Source organism: Macrosteles quadrilineatus, unplaced genomic scaffold (assembly GCF_028750875.1).
Source record: "Macrosteles quadrilineatus isolate MER2022 unplaced genomic scaffold, UCM_ALF_1.0 Scaffold_4__1_contigs__length_99947679, whole genome shotgun sequence".
NCBI lineage: Eukaryota > Metazoa > Arthropoda > Insecta > Hemiptera > Cicadellidae > Macrosteles > Macrosteles quadrilineatus.
Genome location: NW_026542597.1, coordinates 31462868 through 31484029, shown reverse-complemented (window position 1 = coordinate 31484029; position 21162 = coordinate 31462868). Strand labels below are relative to the sequence as shown.

The 21162-nt window shown below is 34.9% G+C and overlaps 2 protein-coding genes across 4 annotated transcripts in view; one reads left to right on the top strand and one right to left on the bottom strand.

Moving 5' to 3' along the window:
* LOC128992353 (uncharacterized) overlaps positions 1 to 8542 on the top strand; it is a 47834-nt gene extending 39292 nt beyond the window's left edge. Inside the window, exons 6-9 of the mRNA XM_054415892.1 lie at positions 4918 to 5040; positions 5365 to 5536; positions 5777 to 5911; positions 7095 to 8542. Coding sequence (XP_054271867.1) covers positions 4918 to 5040; positions 5365 to 5536; positions 5777 to 5911; positions 7095 to 7253 — 589 coding nt within the window. The 3' untranslated portion in view covers positions 7254 to 8542. The remainder of the gene's footprint in view (positions 1 to 4917; positions 5041 to 5364; positions 5537 to 5776; positions 5912 to 7094) is intronic.
* Positions 8543 to 11818: 3276 nt separating this feature from the next.
* LOC128992662 (cilia- and flagella-associated protein 298) lies at positions 11819 to 20492 on the bottom strand. Of its 3 annotated transcripts, none has more exons than XM_054416356.1 (7): positions 20420 to 20492; positions 18757 to 18906; positions 17888 to 18123; positions 16832 to 17002; positions 14201 to 14320; positions 13414 to 13509; positions 11819 to 12030 (listed from the first exon to the last, which is right to left on the bottom strand). In XM_054416356.1, exons 2-7 carry the CDS (start codon positions 18893 to 18895, stop codon positions 11920 to 11922), a joined length of 873 nt encoding a protein of 290 aa, XP_054272331.1. In that variant the 5' UTR covers positions 18896 to 18906; positions 20420 to 20492; the 3' UTR covers positions 11819 to 11919. The 3 variants fall into 3 exon arrangements, with proteins under 3 accessions (XP_054272331.1, XP_054272332.1, XP_054272333.1); XM_054416357.1 differs by having other exon boundaries at positions 20430 to 20454; XM_054416358.1 differs by lacking the exon at positions 20420 to 20492 and adding an exon at positions 20371 to 20389.
* Positions 20493 to 21162: the final 670 nt, after the last annotated feature.

The window sequence follows — 21162 nt, the reverse complement described above, 5'->3', positions numbered from 1 at the left end:
TAGCTATTTACCTTACAAGTGTAGTAAGAGCGTTTTTACATCACGCAGGCGAATGTTGTGCAACGAGCGGAAGCGAGTTTAGCAAGCTTAGGCAAATTGTGCAACTCGCTTCCGCTCGTTGCACAACAATCGCCTTCGTGATGTAAAAACGCTCTTGCGTAACGTGTAACGTACAAGATTTTACCTGACCCGAAAATATACAGGACATTACGAACCATATTTTTCATTATCCATTTCACTCATCTTCTAACAGTAACGTTCATTTACAAACAAAAGCTAGGTTAGGAAAATTCTTCAAAACATAACAATAAAATTCAAGCGCACAGCTGATTTCTAGCGTTGAACGTCGTTGGCTCCATAGAGGTATATTTTTAAAGTTAAGCACTCAATGTTATGGGTTTCATTACCTTACCGAGTGAGTTTTTTTGTTCAACTTTATATCACTCGAGAAGTAAAGAAGTTGTATACATCACGCTTGGGATAGGGAAGTTTAACATGGCGGGTTAGGTAAAATAAAATGCCTACCGGTATTTAATTTGTTATGCAAAATTTACACCGAATCTGTTCTAAAAACTAATTTTTTTTGACAGTTTCGAAGTCAACAAATACAAAGACGCATATTTTCATGGGTGGCTGGTAAAAATTAACATTAAACACGTTAAGTATGGTATATTCTTAAAAAGCACAAATATTTGAGTTCACCCTCAAGTGAATCGCAACAGTTGTTTTCGTCCAATCTCTTAAATCCCTCCCACAGAGTGGCTTTATGATCCTTGCTCAGAAAACTAATCTGGAATCCCCAGAGACGATTCATCCATAACACCAGCGCCACAACATGACGCGACGGCGAGGCGAGCACGTCGATACGTGTTACGACATGTTACGTCTTGTGAGCGTGGATTTCATTTTGTTATTGAATAAATCCCCTGTATTTCCCCTGAGATTGGCTAAAACTAATCAAACAAAAAATAAGGGTTTCAAATGTTGCAATTATGCGACGAAACAAACTCCGTTTCTAATTGCTTTCAGACTTGTCTAAAATAAAACTAAGATAAACATGTTGAATTATACCTTTTTGTTAAAGCATTTTTCAAAACAATCTATGTATTTAATGTTATTCTCTTATCCCGAGTCCATTTTTTTGGCCCTAGACGTCATCCAGTGGCCGAAATTCGACCAAAAATATGTAATGTAAAGACTTCTCTATTTTCACCCCACGCTGTAAATAAAACTTGTGATTGGAATTTATTCCATTTGTTTTTATTTTCTGTTTATATTTTGTTGTTATTTCGTCACTAGCATGGCAACCCATAAGGCCCATGTTATTTTTTTAGTTTAAAATAAATTGTTGTTCTTATTTTTTATTATATTTTAATTTATAAAGGGATTTTGCTCGTTTACAGGAAAATAACTTTTTTAACAGTATGCGTAGATTTTCCCTGCGTTGTGTACAAGCTGAGAAAAAGGGAATTCAAGAAACATGCTCACCTATTAATGTATAGAATATTATTTTAAATAGAAATTGGAGCAAATGTTTTTGTAATTTAACCGAAACACGTTAGTGTTTACCCAAATTGTCCACTGTTGTTCCAAAGACGTAAAATCAACATCGCCAACGATAAAATTGTTTCCATATTTAGTGGGACGGTGGCTCAGTCGGTATAGCGACAGATCTATGGATCTAGGCTATATGGCAGTCATGATTAGTTCGTACTGTGGTGCCCACCACTATATTTCATCAGTAAAGAACCCCTCTTGACAAAGTCAGGGGGGTGCCGCAGGGGAGCTGTCTGGGTCCCATTTTATTCACCTTGTACACTGCAGACCTTTCCAGTAGCGTGCGCTTTTGCAATGTGCACGCCTATGCTGATGACTGTCAGTTGCATTTATCCTATGATGTCAATTCAATTGACCAGGCTGTTGCGAGGGTTAACTCAGATTTGGCGAACGTCAGTGAGTGGTCAATGAGACATGGTCTCAAGTTAAATGGAGAAAAATGCACAGTTCTCCACATTGCTCCACCCAATGTTGTCCAAAGGATAATTGATGGAGACGTGCAGGTTAAACTTGATCAGAGGGATTTGAAGGTGAGCCACACTGCTAAGACTTTGGGTGTGATTCTGGACAGTGGTCTTACTTTTTCTGATCACATCACTCATGTTTCCCAGCTGGCGTTGGGTAGACTGCGGGGTCTGTACAAATGCCGAACCATCCTACCTGAGTCAGCTAAGATTCAGTTGATTCAATCCATTGTATTGTCAGTTCTGTACTATTGTTTTCCTGCATACGGCAATAGTATCACAAAGGAGGACATGGACAGGCTCCAAAGACTGCAGAACACCGCAGTGAGATTTGTATATGGTCTTCGGAAACGAGACCATATTTCTCAATTTGAAAGAACTGCTGGCCTCTTGTCCTCAACTGCTGTGTGCAGGAGGCAAACATGCACTCTGGTACACAGGGTACTGGCCGAAGAGGAACCAGCGTACCTCATTGAAAGACTGGTCACCCGCGATCGGGTGTCTCAGCGCAATACCCGACAAGACAAAAAGCTTCATTTCCCGAAGGTGAGGTTGGAAGTAGGAAAGAGAGGTTTTTCGTTCTTTGGGCCTAAAATGTACAATGACCTCCCCTGTGACCTGAAGATGCTGGGTGTCCCAGCTTTTAGATCTAGGCTAAAGAAAATGTATTTTTGTAAATAGCTAAAATCTTGTTAATAGGGGGATCAGTATTTTTGTTTTGTCTTTAGTTTTAAGTCAGGATTAGTTACTTGACAAGAGTCATCCTGTAAAACAGTTTGTACTGAGGAGCGCTTGCTAATAAAAGGCATTTTTATTTATTTATTTATTTATAAAGTTCGGTTCTAGTACTGTACTGGCTCGCCCTTTACTGTACTGGTGACATTCTACACACCAGCCCGAGGCCTATGTGGACGAGTGATTGTACGGTTTTAGGATACTGCGAATCTATTTCTTACAAAAATGATACAGTGAAATTCGTATGGCACAAGTATTTAGCGTTACTACGGGAGCGCCTTGCCACTGGCTATATGCAATACCCGCACTACACGCCTGTAGCTAAATCACAGGGAGCGCCGGGCTATGCTCCCATTGGATTTGCCGTTACGTAAAAGATAAACTAAAATGATTCAGTTTATTTATTTTCAATTTTCAGCTATTTCATGGTTTTCTACATACTGAATATCAAAGACAACAAACACGATATCATTTGAACACAAATCGTTATTTTTGTATGAAAATAAAGGATTAAAAATGGAAAAATAACTAGTTAATCTATACAATAATTTTCCGTCACAAAGACAACTTCTTGAACCATACCAGAACTTTCAAATATCTTTGTTTTTGGTGATAACGTTTACAACTATGTTATCAAATTAATTTGATAAAATATCTTTTTCTATTTATCAATTTCTCGTTTTGTAGCCAGTTGTATTTACATTTTTCCCATGAAATAAAAGAAACGCAATTTTAGTAACCTCTTTCTCCAGATAATGTTTTAAATTATCAACCACAATAGTTATTTTAAGTTTACTGATAATGAACATAGAAAGTCCTATTCGTTCTTACTATGACGAAATGAGATTGGTGTATGGCAACTTACAATTAATAATAACTTATAACTTAGCATATTTCTCTCAGTCCCTCATAAATACCTGTGAAGCGGCTCAAAGATCATTAGAATATATTTAAAAGTTTCAATTTGATTTTAAAATCTCGTTTCACGCTTCAAATTAAACCGTGGGTAAAGCTTGCTGGCCAGGTATTGTGTTGCGCTAATGAATAGCTCGCTGGTTTGCAGTTTTGTGATTGTAAAGCAGAGCTTTGGAATCACATCAACTCCATCCCCCCTCCCCCACCCACCCCTACAACTCATTAGTGAGGGCGAACGTTCCAGTATTTCTCTAGTTTGGTAAAAAGGAGTGATTTTACACACTCTAGTTTTTAAATGCCCAGAACGTTATTGAAATAGTTTGTATTGCTAAGAGAACTTATTTGTGATATGTTCATCTATAGTATTGTGAAATTTGTTTTTGCCCACATTTCTATCCAGCCAAAACCACTGTGACAAAATTACCTAAAATTTTGGGAAAGTTAATCTACCAGGAATTAATAGACTTATTCGCATTTTGATATTTTGGCTAAGGAGTTCCGGTTTGTCAAAGGTTTTTAAAATTCTAAGGTTTGGCTTCAGAAAGTAATTATTGCTTGGTAACCACGGCAACAACACATTAATAAAAACCCCCATAATATTCTTAAATCTGTTTATGTTTTACAATTAATATTTTTTTTTATTATTATAATATTCCACTGCTAAATTGATCGTTTAAATGAACAAATATGATATTTTTTTTAGAAATTCTTTTTTTATAGTAATAATATTAACTACAAATATTCCCGCCACAGCAAACCTGCAGACTAAGCAAATTTCCATTCTCCGGATTAGATTTTCAATTAAATCTATTTAAATAACATTAGGTACCTAAATACCTAAGTTTGCTGTTAACCGTAAAAACACTTTAATATACTATTTGTTATTCATACTAATTTGTTTTATAAGCTCTTTAAAATAGATTAAAAAATTTGGGAAATTTTATGTTTTCATGTTAGAACCCACTTTAAAAGACTGCAGTGAATTTGGCTGATGATTATTTAACTATAAAATAATTATATTTTGTTGATTCTGGCTTAATAAACGATTTGATCTGATTTGATTTGATTAACGTTTCACAAAAAGTTGTAAAAAATGTAAGTCTACAACATTGAAATTAAGCTTATAAATCTAAAACGTTTTCAACCATTTTTAAACATATACTTTCATAACAAAAATTTTATTTAATTGCCAAATCCATTTTACATCAACACTTCTTTCTTATTGTGTTTTACTGTGATTTTTCAGTGCAACTGATTGCATAAACGGCACAATCGCCAATTCTACCATGATTCCTCCCAAAGTGATGAACTTCACCATCTACCGGCATCTGGTAGAGAACACCACTCAAGTGGTGGACAAGCAACAGAGGTATGACTCTGGTGTACTTAATTAAAATATAGAAAATATTATAATTATAATTAGAATTATGTAATCCTTGATGTTCTGTACTAAGCTTTCTTTGTGGACAAATGCCGGTGTTTCTATTGGCAAGTTACCCATCAAAAACCATTCTATGGCGCTTTACAATTTTTTGTTTTACAAGAAACTAACGAGAAAGCAATTCATTCTAAACTAACTACAACATTCCCTATAATTAAACAGGAGGGAACTTTGGAATTACATATAATTGATTTATAAGGATAATAGATCCACCAAGGAGTTATGTTTGTCTATGGTTCCTGTTCCTGGCAGTTTCCTACCCATGCAACACCTCCTGACCATATACAACTACTCTCGACTGTACATCAACCTGGAAGGCTGCGTCAACACGTTGCGAGGGGAATGTCGGGAGTTCCTCAACACACACGGCAACGACGGCGACAACTTCACTGCTCAAAGCAGGTTCCCTTGCTTCTATAACAAGGTATGGGAAAACTATGTAGCCGTTTGTATGGATAAGTTGACTGATTTCTTTGTATGGCCCTGACAAAAATCTGAATGTATCTTTTGAATCAAAATAAGAAACTTCTGTAAGCTCTTAGTACCCGTAACACCTTGAGCAGACAACACTGTCATAGATTGAAGTATTTATTTTTATTTTAATACTCTTACAACTAGTCCAAAGTATTTTTTACCCTAATAACTGACAAAATGATTGCAACAGAATGACTCGTTCCTGGTGGTGGCTCGGTTTGATCTGGACAAGACGTGGAGAGAGCTTCTGGTAGCCATCATTGTACCTTCCACCCTGTTTGTCGTCTCCTTCATAGCACTCGTAGTGGTGGCTCACTCGGTCAAGGTAGGGAAGTCCTTATTTATTTATCCTTGGGATAAAATTTATGAGGGAGTCGAATCCTGGGAGGGGTTTGTGGTGGTAGTCGCCTCAAAGAAATTTAAATATTTTACTGTGGTAAAACATTCTAGAAACCATTTACGCATTTAAGTTCAAAACAAATTTCCTCAGTCATATAGAGTAAAATTATTGTGGTTTTCAGGCGATGACTGTGTCTCAACAGTGTCACTACTTTTCATGTCCTACCTTCACATCCTAGGATGCTATAATTAGGCAAAACCATTTTACATATTACTTCATTGTAGGTATTCATTTGTAGGTTCATTGTACTTATTGTAGGTATTACTCGACCTAGGTGGTCCTGATACATAACATAGCTAGAAATTATTGGTGATTGGCTGTATTTTAACCAGGGACCTGAGAGACTAAGACTATGCATTCCATCACTAGACCAGCTTGTTCCCTTAACAGTATCACTACTAGTACTATTACATTCCGCCCAGTTGAAATCAATGCAGAGAGCCATTACAGCACGACATAATTTGATTGAGCGAGATTCAATGAAGATGACAGTCTGTATAGTACTGAGGTCCAGTGGCGGTTCCAAGAGGGTGGCTCGAGAGGCTAAAGCACCCCCCCCCCCCATTGGACACTGAGAAATTAAACAATCATACATTTTGTCCCAAAAATCTAACGGACGTTTTTGGACACAGTTCAAAACATTAAAAATGGCTTTATAAAATCGCCAAATTGATTTTAAAATATCAAATTTTCTGGGACCCTCCTTATTTTTGTGGGGGGTGTGGGACACACAGGTAGACTCTCTTGACAAGGTCCTAGAACCTCCACTGCTGAGGTTGAAATATTGGAGTAGCCTATACTGTATTAGTCAGGGGAGCGAGCTAGTGTAGTGGTTAGAGCGCGGGACTTCAGTCCCTGAGGTCCAGGGTTCGATCCCCCCCAAGTCACCAATGGATTTTATCTAAGTGATAATGCCGCAACCCCAAGGTCTACCCTGAAGTAATGTGAAAAACAATCCCAGGCTCATGCCTAGCGTCCTAGGACAAAAAAAAAACTGTATTAGTTATCATTCTTTTGTGACACAGTTTTTGTCTGTTCTAAATCTACCAGAAACTAATGAGAACCAAAAATAGATTACTTGTAAATAACAATTTCACTGATTCTGCAGGTTGGGGACGACGCAAAGATGAGATGTCAATTGTGTTCAGATCCTCCGGAAAGAGATGAAGAACTCTCCATGGACGGAGTTTTACATAGAGCAGACAGTCTTGCCAACCTTGAGCACGTGCATAGCTACCAACCTAACCACAACAAACTCGACGACTGACATCATCAAACATCACCGTATAGCCATAAATGAACATAATTATATTAGCAGATCCATGGTATAGCTACCAATCTAACACCAAGTGGTAGCAAACATAGCAGTAAAGCTACTAAGCTAACAGTAACAAACATCACAGTTATTTACCAACACAAGAGCATTAGGATTGACTACTCTATGCAAACTCTAATGGGGAATCCATTGGAAGATTCTGTGGTATACTTCACAGGGTAATGAGAGGTAAAAATATCACTTTTTTCTACTAAGAATAGTTAAGAAAATTACATATTTTTTCCTCTTAAAATGAATTCACTAAATATTTTCTTAAGGAAATGTAATCTTTTACAGTCACAATAATGAAAACTTAAAATAGTATTTCTTAAGAAATCCACGGCAATTTTAAACTTCTGTGGCCAAAGTACAATTTTTCAAACCCTTTTGCAGCCCTTAAAAACCCAATCCTTATATTTTTTATCTTCAGTAATGTAATATTTTACAACTATTACGATACAACGTTTGACTTTATGTGTCCAAAGTAAAAAAAACAAGAGTTGATCTACTATTTTTTCAAGTAAATTCTACCTGTGTCTTTTTAAAAACGCTTAAATGAATTTAAAACTAAAGGTTTAATTTATTAACGCTTCCCGAAATAGTTTTTATATCAAAACTATACTAACTAATAGATCTAGTAGAAAAATGTTATTAAATGTGAATCATAAATTGAATAATGCTTTAAAAAAGTAAAATATATTTTCTTATCAAATTTATACTAAAACCCCAGCCTGATTCTTGGTATAGACGTATATTATATATTTGAACCATAAAATATTACATAGTTTGTAAATCACAGAAAATATAATACTGTAAATACATAATTTGAAAGTTACATCGAATGTTGTACAACAAAAGAAGTGAGATAGTGTGTATTTGAAAAGGTAAAAGTGAAAAGTTCATAACGATCTTAATGTAATTCTAAATACAAATTCATTTTGGCTTAATATTATTAAGAATACCAAAATCATCATGTGAAATTGTAATTTTCTTCTATATCTTGTTACAAACACTATCAACTTCTTTTGTAAACGCTTTACCAAAGTTTCAATGAATATGACACCAATAATTGTTGTGAATATTGTTATTGTATCAGTGTGAAGAAGCTACTCAAGCAAGGCTTGCAGGTGCTTCTACAAGATGCAAGCTACGCAAGTCACTAAAGACCCTGTACACAATTCAACTTGGTAAATTAGAGATCGCGTAGTTCTGATTCTTATAGCATCGTTGGGAAAGAAATACAATCCACAATTCCTATTTGGAACATTTCCAAGCACTTTACCCTCCTGGGGACATTCTCAATACACCCTGCCGAAGATGGTCAATGTTTTCTCATAACCTAAATAGAATATGCAGTATTTTCTGCATTCTCTTTTTCACAAGGTATTCAAAATTGAAGCCCTTGCAAAATCCTGAGATTATTTTTGTTTTGCTTGATTGGCACCTCACTTTCTGATTCGGTTATAGATTCCAAATAAAGTTTTCCAGAGAGAGAGAGAGAGAGAAATTCTTTATTGTCTTAAAGGATTTATTTACACAGCATTCATTGAACTCTTCCTGGGCAGGCTTCCACGGTCACTCTTTGCAGATTCATGGTCTTCGGGTGACAAATGTGTCGAATTTGACATAACTCGTCTCGTTCATTCACCGATGTTTTGGCCTTGATATGGTGTGCCATCTTAAGGGTGACTTGAATTCTGCACAGTTGACGTATCAAGTGCAAACTTGTTTGCAGGAATTCTTTGGTACAACCTAATTTCATAGCTAAGTTACTCTGAATAAAAAGGCATATAAGATTGTAGAAATCGACAAGTTTTGTTTAAAAATGTTCTCAAATTGAGTTCTTGTAAAGACAACCAAGTAAAATGGTAAGCTTGGACTTAGTACAATTTTATATCAAACATTGTCTAGTCCAAGTTGGATTGTGTCGAGGGTCGCGGCTTGTAGTCAGTGTTCAGTGTATCCAGTGTCTTATTTCGGGCCCAGCACTTATCCCGTTTGCACAATCATATACTTTACATGCGTTGTTGCAAATATACTAATGTACAAAGGTTCTGTATTTGTTGTAATTTTTGTAGTTGTTTTGTGGTATTATATTGTAAACGAGTCTTTAAGAAACATCCTTCTCCACTAGAAGTTAAGAATTAGATCGAAGATGTCTAAAAATATGTACAGTATGAGCAAAAACATTCACTTCAGCATTCATTCAAAGTTACCTTGGCAATCAAAAACGGGTACATAAAATAATAATACAAAAAAATAAATGACAGAAGTGTAGATTATTATGAATACTTACTAAAATAAAATTAGGGTACTTTCATAACTAAAAGGAAATTTTCTGTTGATTCAGAAAGTTTATCAAATATGATTATTATTTCAATTAAATCTACAATAGATTAATAAGGCTTCCTTGTGTTCAGTGTCATTTGTTCTTAGTTGAAAATCAACATTTATGGCAAATTATAAAAATATAAATTTACATAAATTAAACATTTTGTTGCCGTTTTAAATATATAAACAAATCTTAGTTGTATAAAACATTTGACTTCAAGGTATGCAATTCAAAATAATATAGGCCTACCACAAAACTATAAGCATTTTCTTTTTAAAGCGATCCCCTTTAAACTGAATAACAGCATTTAAAAGCATTTCAGGGATTTATATATATAATATATTTTTGTACAATTTGCAATAACAAAATGATATTTACCATGTTGATAACTTTTAGCTTTTATACTAATCCAAATTTCCATATAAGTCTTTAAAGTTTGCACAAGTTTGTGTTTTCAATCTTCTTATAAATGTCAAGTTATTGTAAATATTGTTGCTATTGCCTTGTATACGTGTGTTTATTGTATGTTTTATTGTAAATATCAAATGGTCAATAAATCTTGTGTTCTCTAAAGAGTCTCATGATTTTTTAAGGCTAAATTATGGTCTGACTTTGTTTTGTTGGTGTTCTGAAATATACTTTAGAGGAAGCTTTTACTCTCAAATCTCTTGAGAAACCAATCTTTTTCAACATAGGTAGAGTACAGTTTAAGGTGTTAACTCTGAATCACCGATGATTGATGGGATTTCAACTATGACCTGCTGGATCTAAGTCATTATTGCCTGCTTTATTCTGGCAGGAACCCCTTACATTATAAACAAGTCTAAATAGATGTCAATGTACACTTAAAATATTGTAAATAAATCCATTTTAAGTTTTAACTACAGTATTCCTTCCAAGAGGGAGGGTTGCATGGCCTAGAAATAGCAAACATTTAAAATTTGAAAACAATTAATTTTAATTTATTTAACTTTTTTCATACGAGGCATGTTTTTTAAGTAAGTACCGTTTTTAAATTTCTCTGTTCCAGCGCTGCGAATGGCATTTTGGACATTTGCGCTGTGTATGGACATCTATTGGTAAGCCCTAGCTAGAAATTCGACAACAATCGGCCGTGTTTACTTCCGGTTTCGAGCATTCAAAATCGTGCCGCCAATTGAGGCTGCCGCCGACTGTGAAGTGCGCGCTGTAATTAGATTTTTAAGTGCTAAAGGTGTTAAAGCCAATGAAATTCACCGACAGATTAGTGAAATGTATGGCGAGAACATTATGAGTGACGGAATAGTACGCAAGTGGGTAAGGGAATTTAAAGACAGCCCCACCAACGTTCATGATGAGCATCGCACTGTACTGGGGACAGTAATGACGCCACCCAGTGTGTTGCTCATTATGAACGCTGGTGGGGCCGTCTTTAAATTCCCTTACCCACTTGCGTTCTATTCCGTCACTCATAATGTTCTCGCCATACATTTCACTAATCTGTCGGTGAATTTCATTGGCTTTAACACCTTTAGCACTTAAAATTCTAATTACAGCGTGCACTTCACAGTCGGCGGCAGCCTCAATTGGTGGCACGATTTTGAATGCTCGAAACCGGAAGTAAACACGGCCGATTGTTGTCGAATTTATAGCTAGGGCTTACCAATAGGTGCCCATACACAGCGCAAATGTCCAAAATGCCATTCGCAGCACTGGAACGGAGAAATTTAAAAACGGTACTTACTTATAAAACATGCCTCGTACATTTAGTTAAAAACCCGAATTAACAAATTACTTCTTAGTGAGTTACGTTATTTATTGGACAAGGATTTATATGGAGCAAGATTCTTTAGAAAATTTAAACAAGATTTATGTTCTAGATAGATGTACCTATCCTGCCCGGTAAGCATGGTATGTAAAAGTTGTGCAGTTCTCCAGAGCGTAGGAAGTAGTGCCAAGTAGCCTGAACCAGCTGGTTACTGTACAAACACCAAAAGGTCTTTCTACAGAATTTGCATAAACATTCGCTTCCTGTCCGCAACATATACAATCACTACACAGATCCTTCAACAACTAAAAATTTAGCGGGTATATGCATTTAATAGATATATCCCATCTAGCAAGGTATAATGTATAGAAAGTCAAAACAACTTTGTGGTTTTTCATTACAGAGGTTTTAAACATGAAAACTAAATTTTTAGCTTTAAATTCTTTTATGCACAATATTATAATACAATTATACAACTAAAACTTACAAAAAAGTATTAATACTGATGACTAGATTTGTTTTTGGACAAATACTAGCTTTTATTTAGGCTTCCATGAAATGTCTGATAGTCCTTGAAAAGCTCTTTTCAAACTTCTGCTGTCGGACCATGAGGAATTTAAGTAAGTGTCATCTTCATCTTGTTCCAGTTTCTGAAAAAAAGATGAACATTAACTATTTCTATGTGCCTCACAATTTTTTTTACAAACTGATTATTAAGTATTGTGCATGCTCTTCATTTTGTTTTAGCGAATTTCCCTATATAGGGAAGTAGCTATTACCGTAGGTCTCATGGTAAGACCTAAGCCCGGGACCGATTTACTTTTTCATTTTGATGTCCCCAGAGGCCAAAAACACCATTCGTTCAAATTTTTATATATCTATATATAGATATATATATATATATATATATATATATATATATATATGTCCATCCGCACGATAACTTGAGTAATTTTTGTCCGATTTTGATAAAATTTGGTTTGAATGTGTAAGGCGGGATAAACTTGAATGAGTTCGCGAACCAGCATGATCGGACTATGGGAACGGGGGTTTATGGGGGGTTTTATGGGGTAAAAATAGGTTTTTCCCATTTTTGCCCCTAAAAACACAAAATTTCACAATTTCTTTTTAAACCATTTTGTAGAGCTTAAAAAAACAAATAATTTAGTATATTGAAGCTTTATTATGCGCCTAATTGTTACGGAGAAAATTCAAAAAAATTGTAATTTTAAAATTCCCATGTTATTCTTATGGAGAATAAGTCGACTGTTGCAGTTTGCTTGTTTATGAACATATTTTGATCGATTTTGGAAAATACTTTTATTTCTTACTAAACTATTATCATTTCATAAAAAAATCTTTTTTACCCTCCCTGTTGCAGCAAACCTAAGGTACTTGTTAAACTAATTCTATTTAAATAGGAAATAAATGTGCTATTTTTATGGAGGCATTTTAGTGTAAATCCAATCAGGTCAATGGAAATTCGCTTAGTCTGCAGGTTTGCTGCGGCGGGGGTATTTTCTTGTATAGTGGTTGTGTATGTCTTTTTGGAAAGGGAATTGATCTAAGTTTGACTTTATATATATTAGAATTTGGAATATATAAAGATTTACCATGGTTGGTATCCTGAAATTAATGAAAATAGGTTTACAGTGTGTAACTGAGCATTCTCCATCAATGCTTCAAACCGCTTTTTTTTGGAGTAAAAGGATGTCATTAATATGTGGAGAATGGCCCCACAAAATAAGACCATATAGTATGTGTGATTGAAAGAGTCACGCCAATCTTAAATATTCTTGACTAACAAAATCCTTAAGTTTCCACAGCAAGCACCTCACTCTTGTAATTTTGTTACAAACAGATTGTATACGTGATGACCAATTTAATTTTGAATCCAAATTAAATCCTAAGAGTTTAACTGATTCAAATTTTACCTCTGTTTTGAGACTGATTGTTATATATCACAATTTTGTGTTTTAGTGGATAAATTTTGTTTCCACAGTGAGTTCATGATTTAGTAAATTGCAACTCACCTTGAGCTGTTCCTGTCGTCTGTACTGATGTAACATCATCTGCTTTCTCTCCTCCTCCCCAATCACAGGTTCTCTAGCAGGAGCACCTTGGCCCATCTAAGGAAAAACCCACAGGCTCAAGAGCCAGCTGATCATAGACGGTAACAAAACTACCGCTTCATTTACTCATTGACGCCTTGAAATATGTGACAGCGTAAAATCTAATCTAATCTATTTAAAGAGATTTTGTAAAACACTACAGGAAATTCTGAAAAGTCTAAGATCCCATATCAATTATTATATGTTAAATGTGGTTAATATAGGAAGGCGGTTCTGATTTAGTGGTTGGATCACAGGCCTTCTGTCTGAGTTCTGGAGTGCTGGGTTAAAATCACGCCAGTCGCAAATCACTAAACGATTTCACTGATTTCAGCTACATGATTACCTGTGTCATTATTTAATGACATAGTTTCATTATATAATGACATTATGAAAAAACATAGTTGTTTAAGCCAGAATGTGCTAGTGTTAAAAGTTCTATTTTCTAACTGTTTTTTTGTTGCTAATTAAGTTGATGAGTCATAACAGTTGGTATAGCTCACAATAAGTCTTTCCATCAATTTAACTTTGTAAAAAAATTCATGTATTCGACAGAAATCATAAATTTTTACACCAGAGTCTTTTAGTAGCTCACGCCAACTACTACGAATTTGATTAAAAACTGGTGACAACTTTTAGTTGGGGATGGAATGATGCTATTAAATCAATAGTCGAAGATTAAAACTAACAATCACCAAGAATTACTTGCCTTGGAAAGCTTGACAATAACTTTGGTTTTCTCGTTTTTCCCAACGTAATCCGACATTTTCTTGGCCCGTTGCATTTCCTTCCCAGAGAACCACAACTGAGCCAAAGCAGGATCAATCACCTGAAATCAGATCAAATATTAACTCGCGCTGCGCGACAAGACAGTTAATACGACCCAAGGACGGACCAACTTGCAACTTCTATTACTTTCACCTGCTATAGATAGTACCTAGTCTACATGGAGAAAGTATTTTTGTCACAATTTTGTCAAGTTTGAGTTTAGGGTGAGAATATTTGGTTTGGGTCCCCCTGAACACAAAAGAGTGGTTTTCAAAGTGATGTCCGTGTGGATATGTTCAGTACTGCACAGACTAAACATGTTTTCTAATTTGTATAAAATTTGGTATTTGAGTAGGAAACTATGGTATCTCCTGATTTTTTTTTTTTTTTTTTTGAGATTTAGATTTTTAATTGTGATTTTCCTATAAAAACCCCCATAAATAAATAACAGAAAACTGGATTTTCACAAAATAGCTATATTAATTTTATTAAAGTTCTGTTAGTTTTGTATATTATAGCCGTATATAGTATTAATCCTAAACAACATGGCTATAACAACGCTACAATAACGCTATAACAATTACAAATTGAAGGTTATTGCAATTTATTGTGATTTTCTTCATAATATTTTGTTTGTTAAGGTTGTAGGATGGTAAAAGTTGTTCAAACACATGGGAGAAAGTATGCACAATGAAAACAAACCCTTTAAGAAGCGCAATGCCTTGGTTAAAAATTCAGTCTGTTTATATTTGAATTTTGGATGGTTCCCGCAGTGGCCGCTAGGTAGCGAAGGCGCTGCTATTGCGAGCGCGCGGCCATGTCAGCTGACTGAGTGAGAGAGAGTGAGCCAAAGAATCGGCTTAGAGAGAGAAATAGAGTAGCACGGCCGCCGCATGAGCGATCCTAGCGGTTATGCGTAGCTCATTTCAGTGGCAAAATTGTAGTCTGATTATTCTCCAGAAGCATTTCGCTTCTTAAAGGGTTTGTATTCATTAGTATGTGTCAGTTTGCAAATACTGTTAGTTTTCAATTGGCATCAATAATATATTCAACAATCCAATCTATATTTGGTTATTAAATGTTGCTGTGTGCAGTACCAGATCTGATAACCAAGTATGCACATCTTGACCATGTCATAAAAAATCATTAAAAAACTTGGTACAGTAAACCCCTTACTAATCCAGTACAATACAAACTTAGCTTAATCTGAACAACCATGTGATAGCAGATAATAAATTTGGTACACGCAGGCCTCAGTTAGAAATGTGGCAATGTAAACGACCCAATATTAATGTGTAACATTTTATGTAGTTTGTATTTGCTTAACAGTAATGCAACTTTTTATCTTTGGTGTTGTCCAGAGTTTCCCAACATGTGGTACGTATACCACTAGTGGTACGCAAAGGCCATTGAGGTGGTACATGGTATTATGGTATTATGGTGGTGGTTGTATTTATTCAATTATGCTAATACTAAAAGTGGAATTAAAATATTTGGAGTACCAATTGGTAATAAATGTACCAAATATTTTATGCCAGGATTGTTGCCCCATACTCCTGTAAAAATATTTGGAAAACAGTAAGCTAGACAATATTCAACTATTACAGCCTGACAACAATTAAATCTGTTAAAACAGAATGTGATATAGCAGTACTTGGAAACAAATTAAAAAACTGCAGTTTTGCCAAAAAAAAGTGACAGAATAGTACAAAGCGTACAAAACTTTGACCCTTCCTGGACTATATGTGGATATATCCGCTAGCATTTTGTGCATAGCGGACGGTTGGCAGATATATCTACTTATCTTTTTGGGCTCCACTGACGGTAGGTTGATATATCCGCTGATTATTACGACAGTTATTGTTATTGTTGATTGTCTATAACATCATTAATATTTGTAAAAATTTCCTTTTATTCAGTTATATCTTTATTTAACCCATGTACTAGGAATGTTTTTCTAGAAGAATAAGAAATTTAATTTTAATAAAATATAATATGAAAAAAAATAAAATAAAAAAATTACTTTGGACAAAAGTGCTGCATTGGTCAACTATTATACAACACTAGTGCACCTGTTGCTCGAAATCCAGCCATTGCAAATTATTACAGGCGTAACTTCAAAACGAATAACAGTCATAATTTAGATAATATAATCAATCACTCCACTCCAGTTATCGAAACTTAAGACGAGCTCACTCTGAAAACAAATGCCCTTGTGTGTCATGTGTTTACTATGAACAGATGTAATAAACAAATTATTTGTTTGTTTAAGTAAACAAAATCTTTTCTTCGACAAGGAATTGGTGAAAGGGGGTGTCTAGTCTACACAAAAAATACTTAATTTTGACACATTTTTTTGTAAAAATCCGTCCATTAATAACGGAGGAGTATTGTTTCGTAGATATCGCCTTCACGTATTATATATAAGGATTCTGTAAATTAAAGTTATAAGAAATATGTTTTTTAGTTTTTATTTAAATAAAATTATTTTGCTGTCTGTATACATACTATAGGCTGTCTGGGAAGGGTTAAACTTACAGTAATTTTATAATGACTAAAACAAAACCGTTACCTCAAGAGAAGCCTGCATCCCACTCAGATCTTCAGTGTTTTCAAACTCCTGTCTGATGACTTCATGTGGGGGAAGGTTCATGGGATAAACAATCATCATGGTGCCTCGCAGCATATCCAGCGCCTCCTGGACCATCTTCTGAGTTACACACACTCCGGCATCTACTTGTTTCTAAAACAAGTGCAATTCAACTATGGGTAGGGCCTATAGATCTTATAATTTAACAAACATTTTCAGTAAATAAGTGTATTATTTTTTACAGTTTGTAAGCATTACTTAAGACTAGGTAGCATTATGTATAGGTGACAAATAATCTATTATTCTCTTAGTTGTCATTAAAATTCTAAATATTGATCCACGCTGTCGCTGAACCATATCAAATGAAATAATAGAAGTTAAGGATGTAATTTGAGCAAATGGCCTCTAGAGGTTTTTTTGGTATTTTGATGAGGATAGCAGGCTTACCACACAAAAATTAATTATTAGGCTATAACTGTATTTACTACTGACATGCCTTTCTTATAATGCTTAAGAAGTTATTAAATTTTGACTGTACCGGTATTGATATCTTTCCTACATGATTATATCATTTTAATTTTGTTTTAGATTGTCTTACACTGTACAATATAGCCTTGCTTATTTATGTTCACACCAGCTAATAAAACTAGTATTGTTGCATCAGTCTTTATTGATTGCATGAATACAGAATAATATTTAGACTACTTTTTCACATAAAACTAACAGTTACTTATCAAAGCTGCCAAAACAGTTGTAGGAAAAGTAGCACTGTTCAGTAGTGAAAAGTAGGTTTTAACATGTAATACCTTTTTGAGGGTGAATTAAATCTTTTTCTTTTTCACATTGTGGTAAAACCTCACTAAAAATACTATTAATATCAACTTTAATTGCTATGACATGTGGGTTTTACAACACAAACCTTGAGAAAGACAAATTTACCGTGACAGCGAAATAGTTGAAAATATCCCCAACAATTATTGGTAATTGGTTGGCTATTGAGGTTTGCTGTATTCGACCATCATTGTCGTGCCTACATACCTTGGACACCAAAGATTTAGCTTCATTGATGGATTTTGCAATGACTTCTTGCATCCGTTCGTTTGGCTGTCTTCCGTTTCTGCGACCCATGGGGTCTTTGTTGAAAGTCCATCCACCGCTTGGAAGACATTTCTCCCCCCACTCATCCTTCAACTTGAGTTCTTCAATTTGCTCATCTGTTAGACCCATCATATCCGGAGGTAGCATTGTCCCATGCTTACTTAGCTCCTCTAACTCTAAAAAAAGTACCACATTGGTATACCACATGAAAGTACTTAGTAAAAGAGTACCGGTAGACATATTTTATGTAGGTATTCATAGTTATAGGTTGATTATGGAACTTTAAAATATAACTTCTCTTAAAAAAATATGATTGTTCAAATTGTTTGGAGTTCAATTCAATTTCAAAATCACAAAAACATACAAGGGACTAGGCCTACTTAATTGTTTTGGTAAAAAAAGGTTTGTTTTATCTATTTCTGAAAAAATACGTTATTCTTTATTTTACCAACTTTCTGTTATTATATTATTATAGCTGCCTTATTTTAGAATGAGGCTTTTTCTTGAACACGACCTAAAAAATAGATTAAAATTTGGTGTAATTTTTAACCAGCTTTTTAAGATATTAGGTACTGTAGCTTATAAGAAGTCATAACTTAATGATCCTAGCGGACCAAAAAATAATGGAACTTTCAATAAACATTGATAGGCTAGTAAAATTCCTTGGCATTTACAGCGTAGCGTGGGGGGACAGTTAATCTTGAGAAACAAAAGTCAATTTTTTTACATGCAATTTACACAAATCACAGGTTTAATTGTTATAAAGGTAAGTTTCATTAGGTTGGATCCAATATCAATCAAATACAAACCTGAGCATATCCTGCTAATTTTCAGTCGACCATTGTAGATGGTGCATATATCCAGCGTTACTTCATCTACAGGAGTTGTAACTGTTGTTTCATAGAGAAACTGGCTTTCATCGCCCTTCTTCACATGCAGTTTTACCATGATTACAAATCCTAGATTAAAATCAAATTGATCATTTGCTTTTTACCTGGAAACATTAAATTAGGTACAACTTACCTATTTTAGATCTCTAAGTGGCATAAAACAGCCTAGTTAGGCATATACAGTGACAAATTATACAGGAGGTGATCGATTGAGGATGGTTGTGTCAGAGACTGGAAATTCAGGTAATCAACAGAACTAACCTAACAGGTTTCATTACTTGGTTATCTTGATCATATCAGATATAATATTTAAACAAAAAATGTGAAATGTTGTATGGTCTTGACACAGAAACCAGTAATTTAACTAATAGGCCTATTTAAAGTGTGATGCGCGATTGGGAGGTGTTACAATCAAAACGTTTTGATTTTTTGAACCTCTCAAGACGTTTTGATTGTATTTTTGCTTACAAGATGTTTCGATTGTATTTATGCTTAGCGAGAGGTTTTTAACGAGATGTTCGTGGCGATGGTTTCGGTTCAGCACAGCATTAGCAATTAGCGTCTAGTTAGGCCTATTGTACAATTGTATCTGCCGGGGATTGTCCCCCAATGAAAGGTATTTCTTACTTCAAAACGAGGACTGCCTATGGATATTAGTTACTGTACTTTATCTACGGAATAGTGACATATATACCTACCTCAATAGATTTTACCTTACCTTAGCTTACCTTACACACGCACCCAATCAAATCTCAAAAGGTTTTTAAACCACAACAGGTTTAAAAAAACTATAGTTGATGAGAAACCTAAGCATGGTCCAAGATTTGTTGTAGCCTAGCTCACTTGGGCATGTACACTATCAAAGCATCTACATCCTGATATAGGGATCCATAGGCCTACTTAAATCAAGGATGCACTTTAATTACTACGCATTATTAACTGTATGTTGTGTACTTCAATAAGTGGGATTTGAGAAGGATTCAGTGCAAATGCTTAGCACGCGTTGGCTAGAACTATTCTATAAGAAATCTAGAAAAAGAATTAACTTCCTTGTAACAGCTCATGAAATGTAGACAGTTGCAGACAGACGCTTTGGATTAACTAATACAACATTCGAGAGAAACATTTTGATTGTAGAAACCTCTCGCTAAGTACGTTAATCAAAGCAATTGATAATTAGAACCTCTCGAGAAGGAACGTTTCGATTGTTTGCACATCTTGAAATCACGCGAGATTTAAATAATGTTTTTTAACCTCCCGTAGGCAGTAAGCAACAACAGAATAAAAACCTAACGAATTATGTCTTTATTCTGTGGCAGTATACTTCAGCCTACTTACCTAATCAGTAGGCCTAATCATACCATTTATTTATTTATTTTAATGGCAACCACATATTTACAAACAATTTCATAAGATATGACATATTTCTATACTGTGACAAATGGTAAAACAGAGGACTAAGACTCTTACTTTTTCAAAGCTAAAGTTAAACTTCATGATCAAAACCTAAATTAATACTATTTTAAAACTCACCAATGCGCCACACAGTTTATAAATAAAACATTATATTACTGTTACTTACTTTTACTTACTTTACTTTACTATACAGGCTGGCGGCTGGCTAGGTTAGTAGGTTTATGTTTATGTTATGGTTATGAAATGTTATATCATTATCATTAAACTGTCTCTATGACAACGGAAAGGCATGGAGTCAAATTGAAGAGCAGGGAGTAATAAGACAAATAAATAAATGATTCAGTGTATATTGTCACGGCCGCCTTTAACTCCACAGGCCGTGGCCTGTAGTTAAAGGCGGCCGTGATATTGTGATATTAGGTTTGGTTGCATGTGTGATAATTGTAGGCCTATGTGGTAATTATATCATAACATGATATACTACAGTAGAGCTTTTCTGTTAGAACAAGTCTGTGCGACGCTCATAGCTCAAATTCAAATCATGCTGTCCATGGTCCATTTACAGATTTTCTACGTTGCGCCATAGACGGAGTATGTTTTATCTATGGTTGCGCCATAGATAAAACATACTCTGTTTTTATCTATGGTTTTATCCATGATTGCGCACATCGCCGATAATCACAATAATCCTATACTACACTCGACGTTCTGTACCCACGGGCATCTCAGCTTCCACATGCACAGAAGGCTATTTGTTTAATAGCTTCACTATGTATATCTTTCTTGGACCAGGGGTCTGTTTCATAATTAAGTACAAACTATCAGCTCAGTGGTTGTAACTTGTAGTTTATTATGAAATGGGCCCCTGGTTAGATAGTAGTTTCTTTCAACAGTGGCAGTTGCGAACTG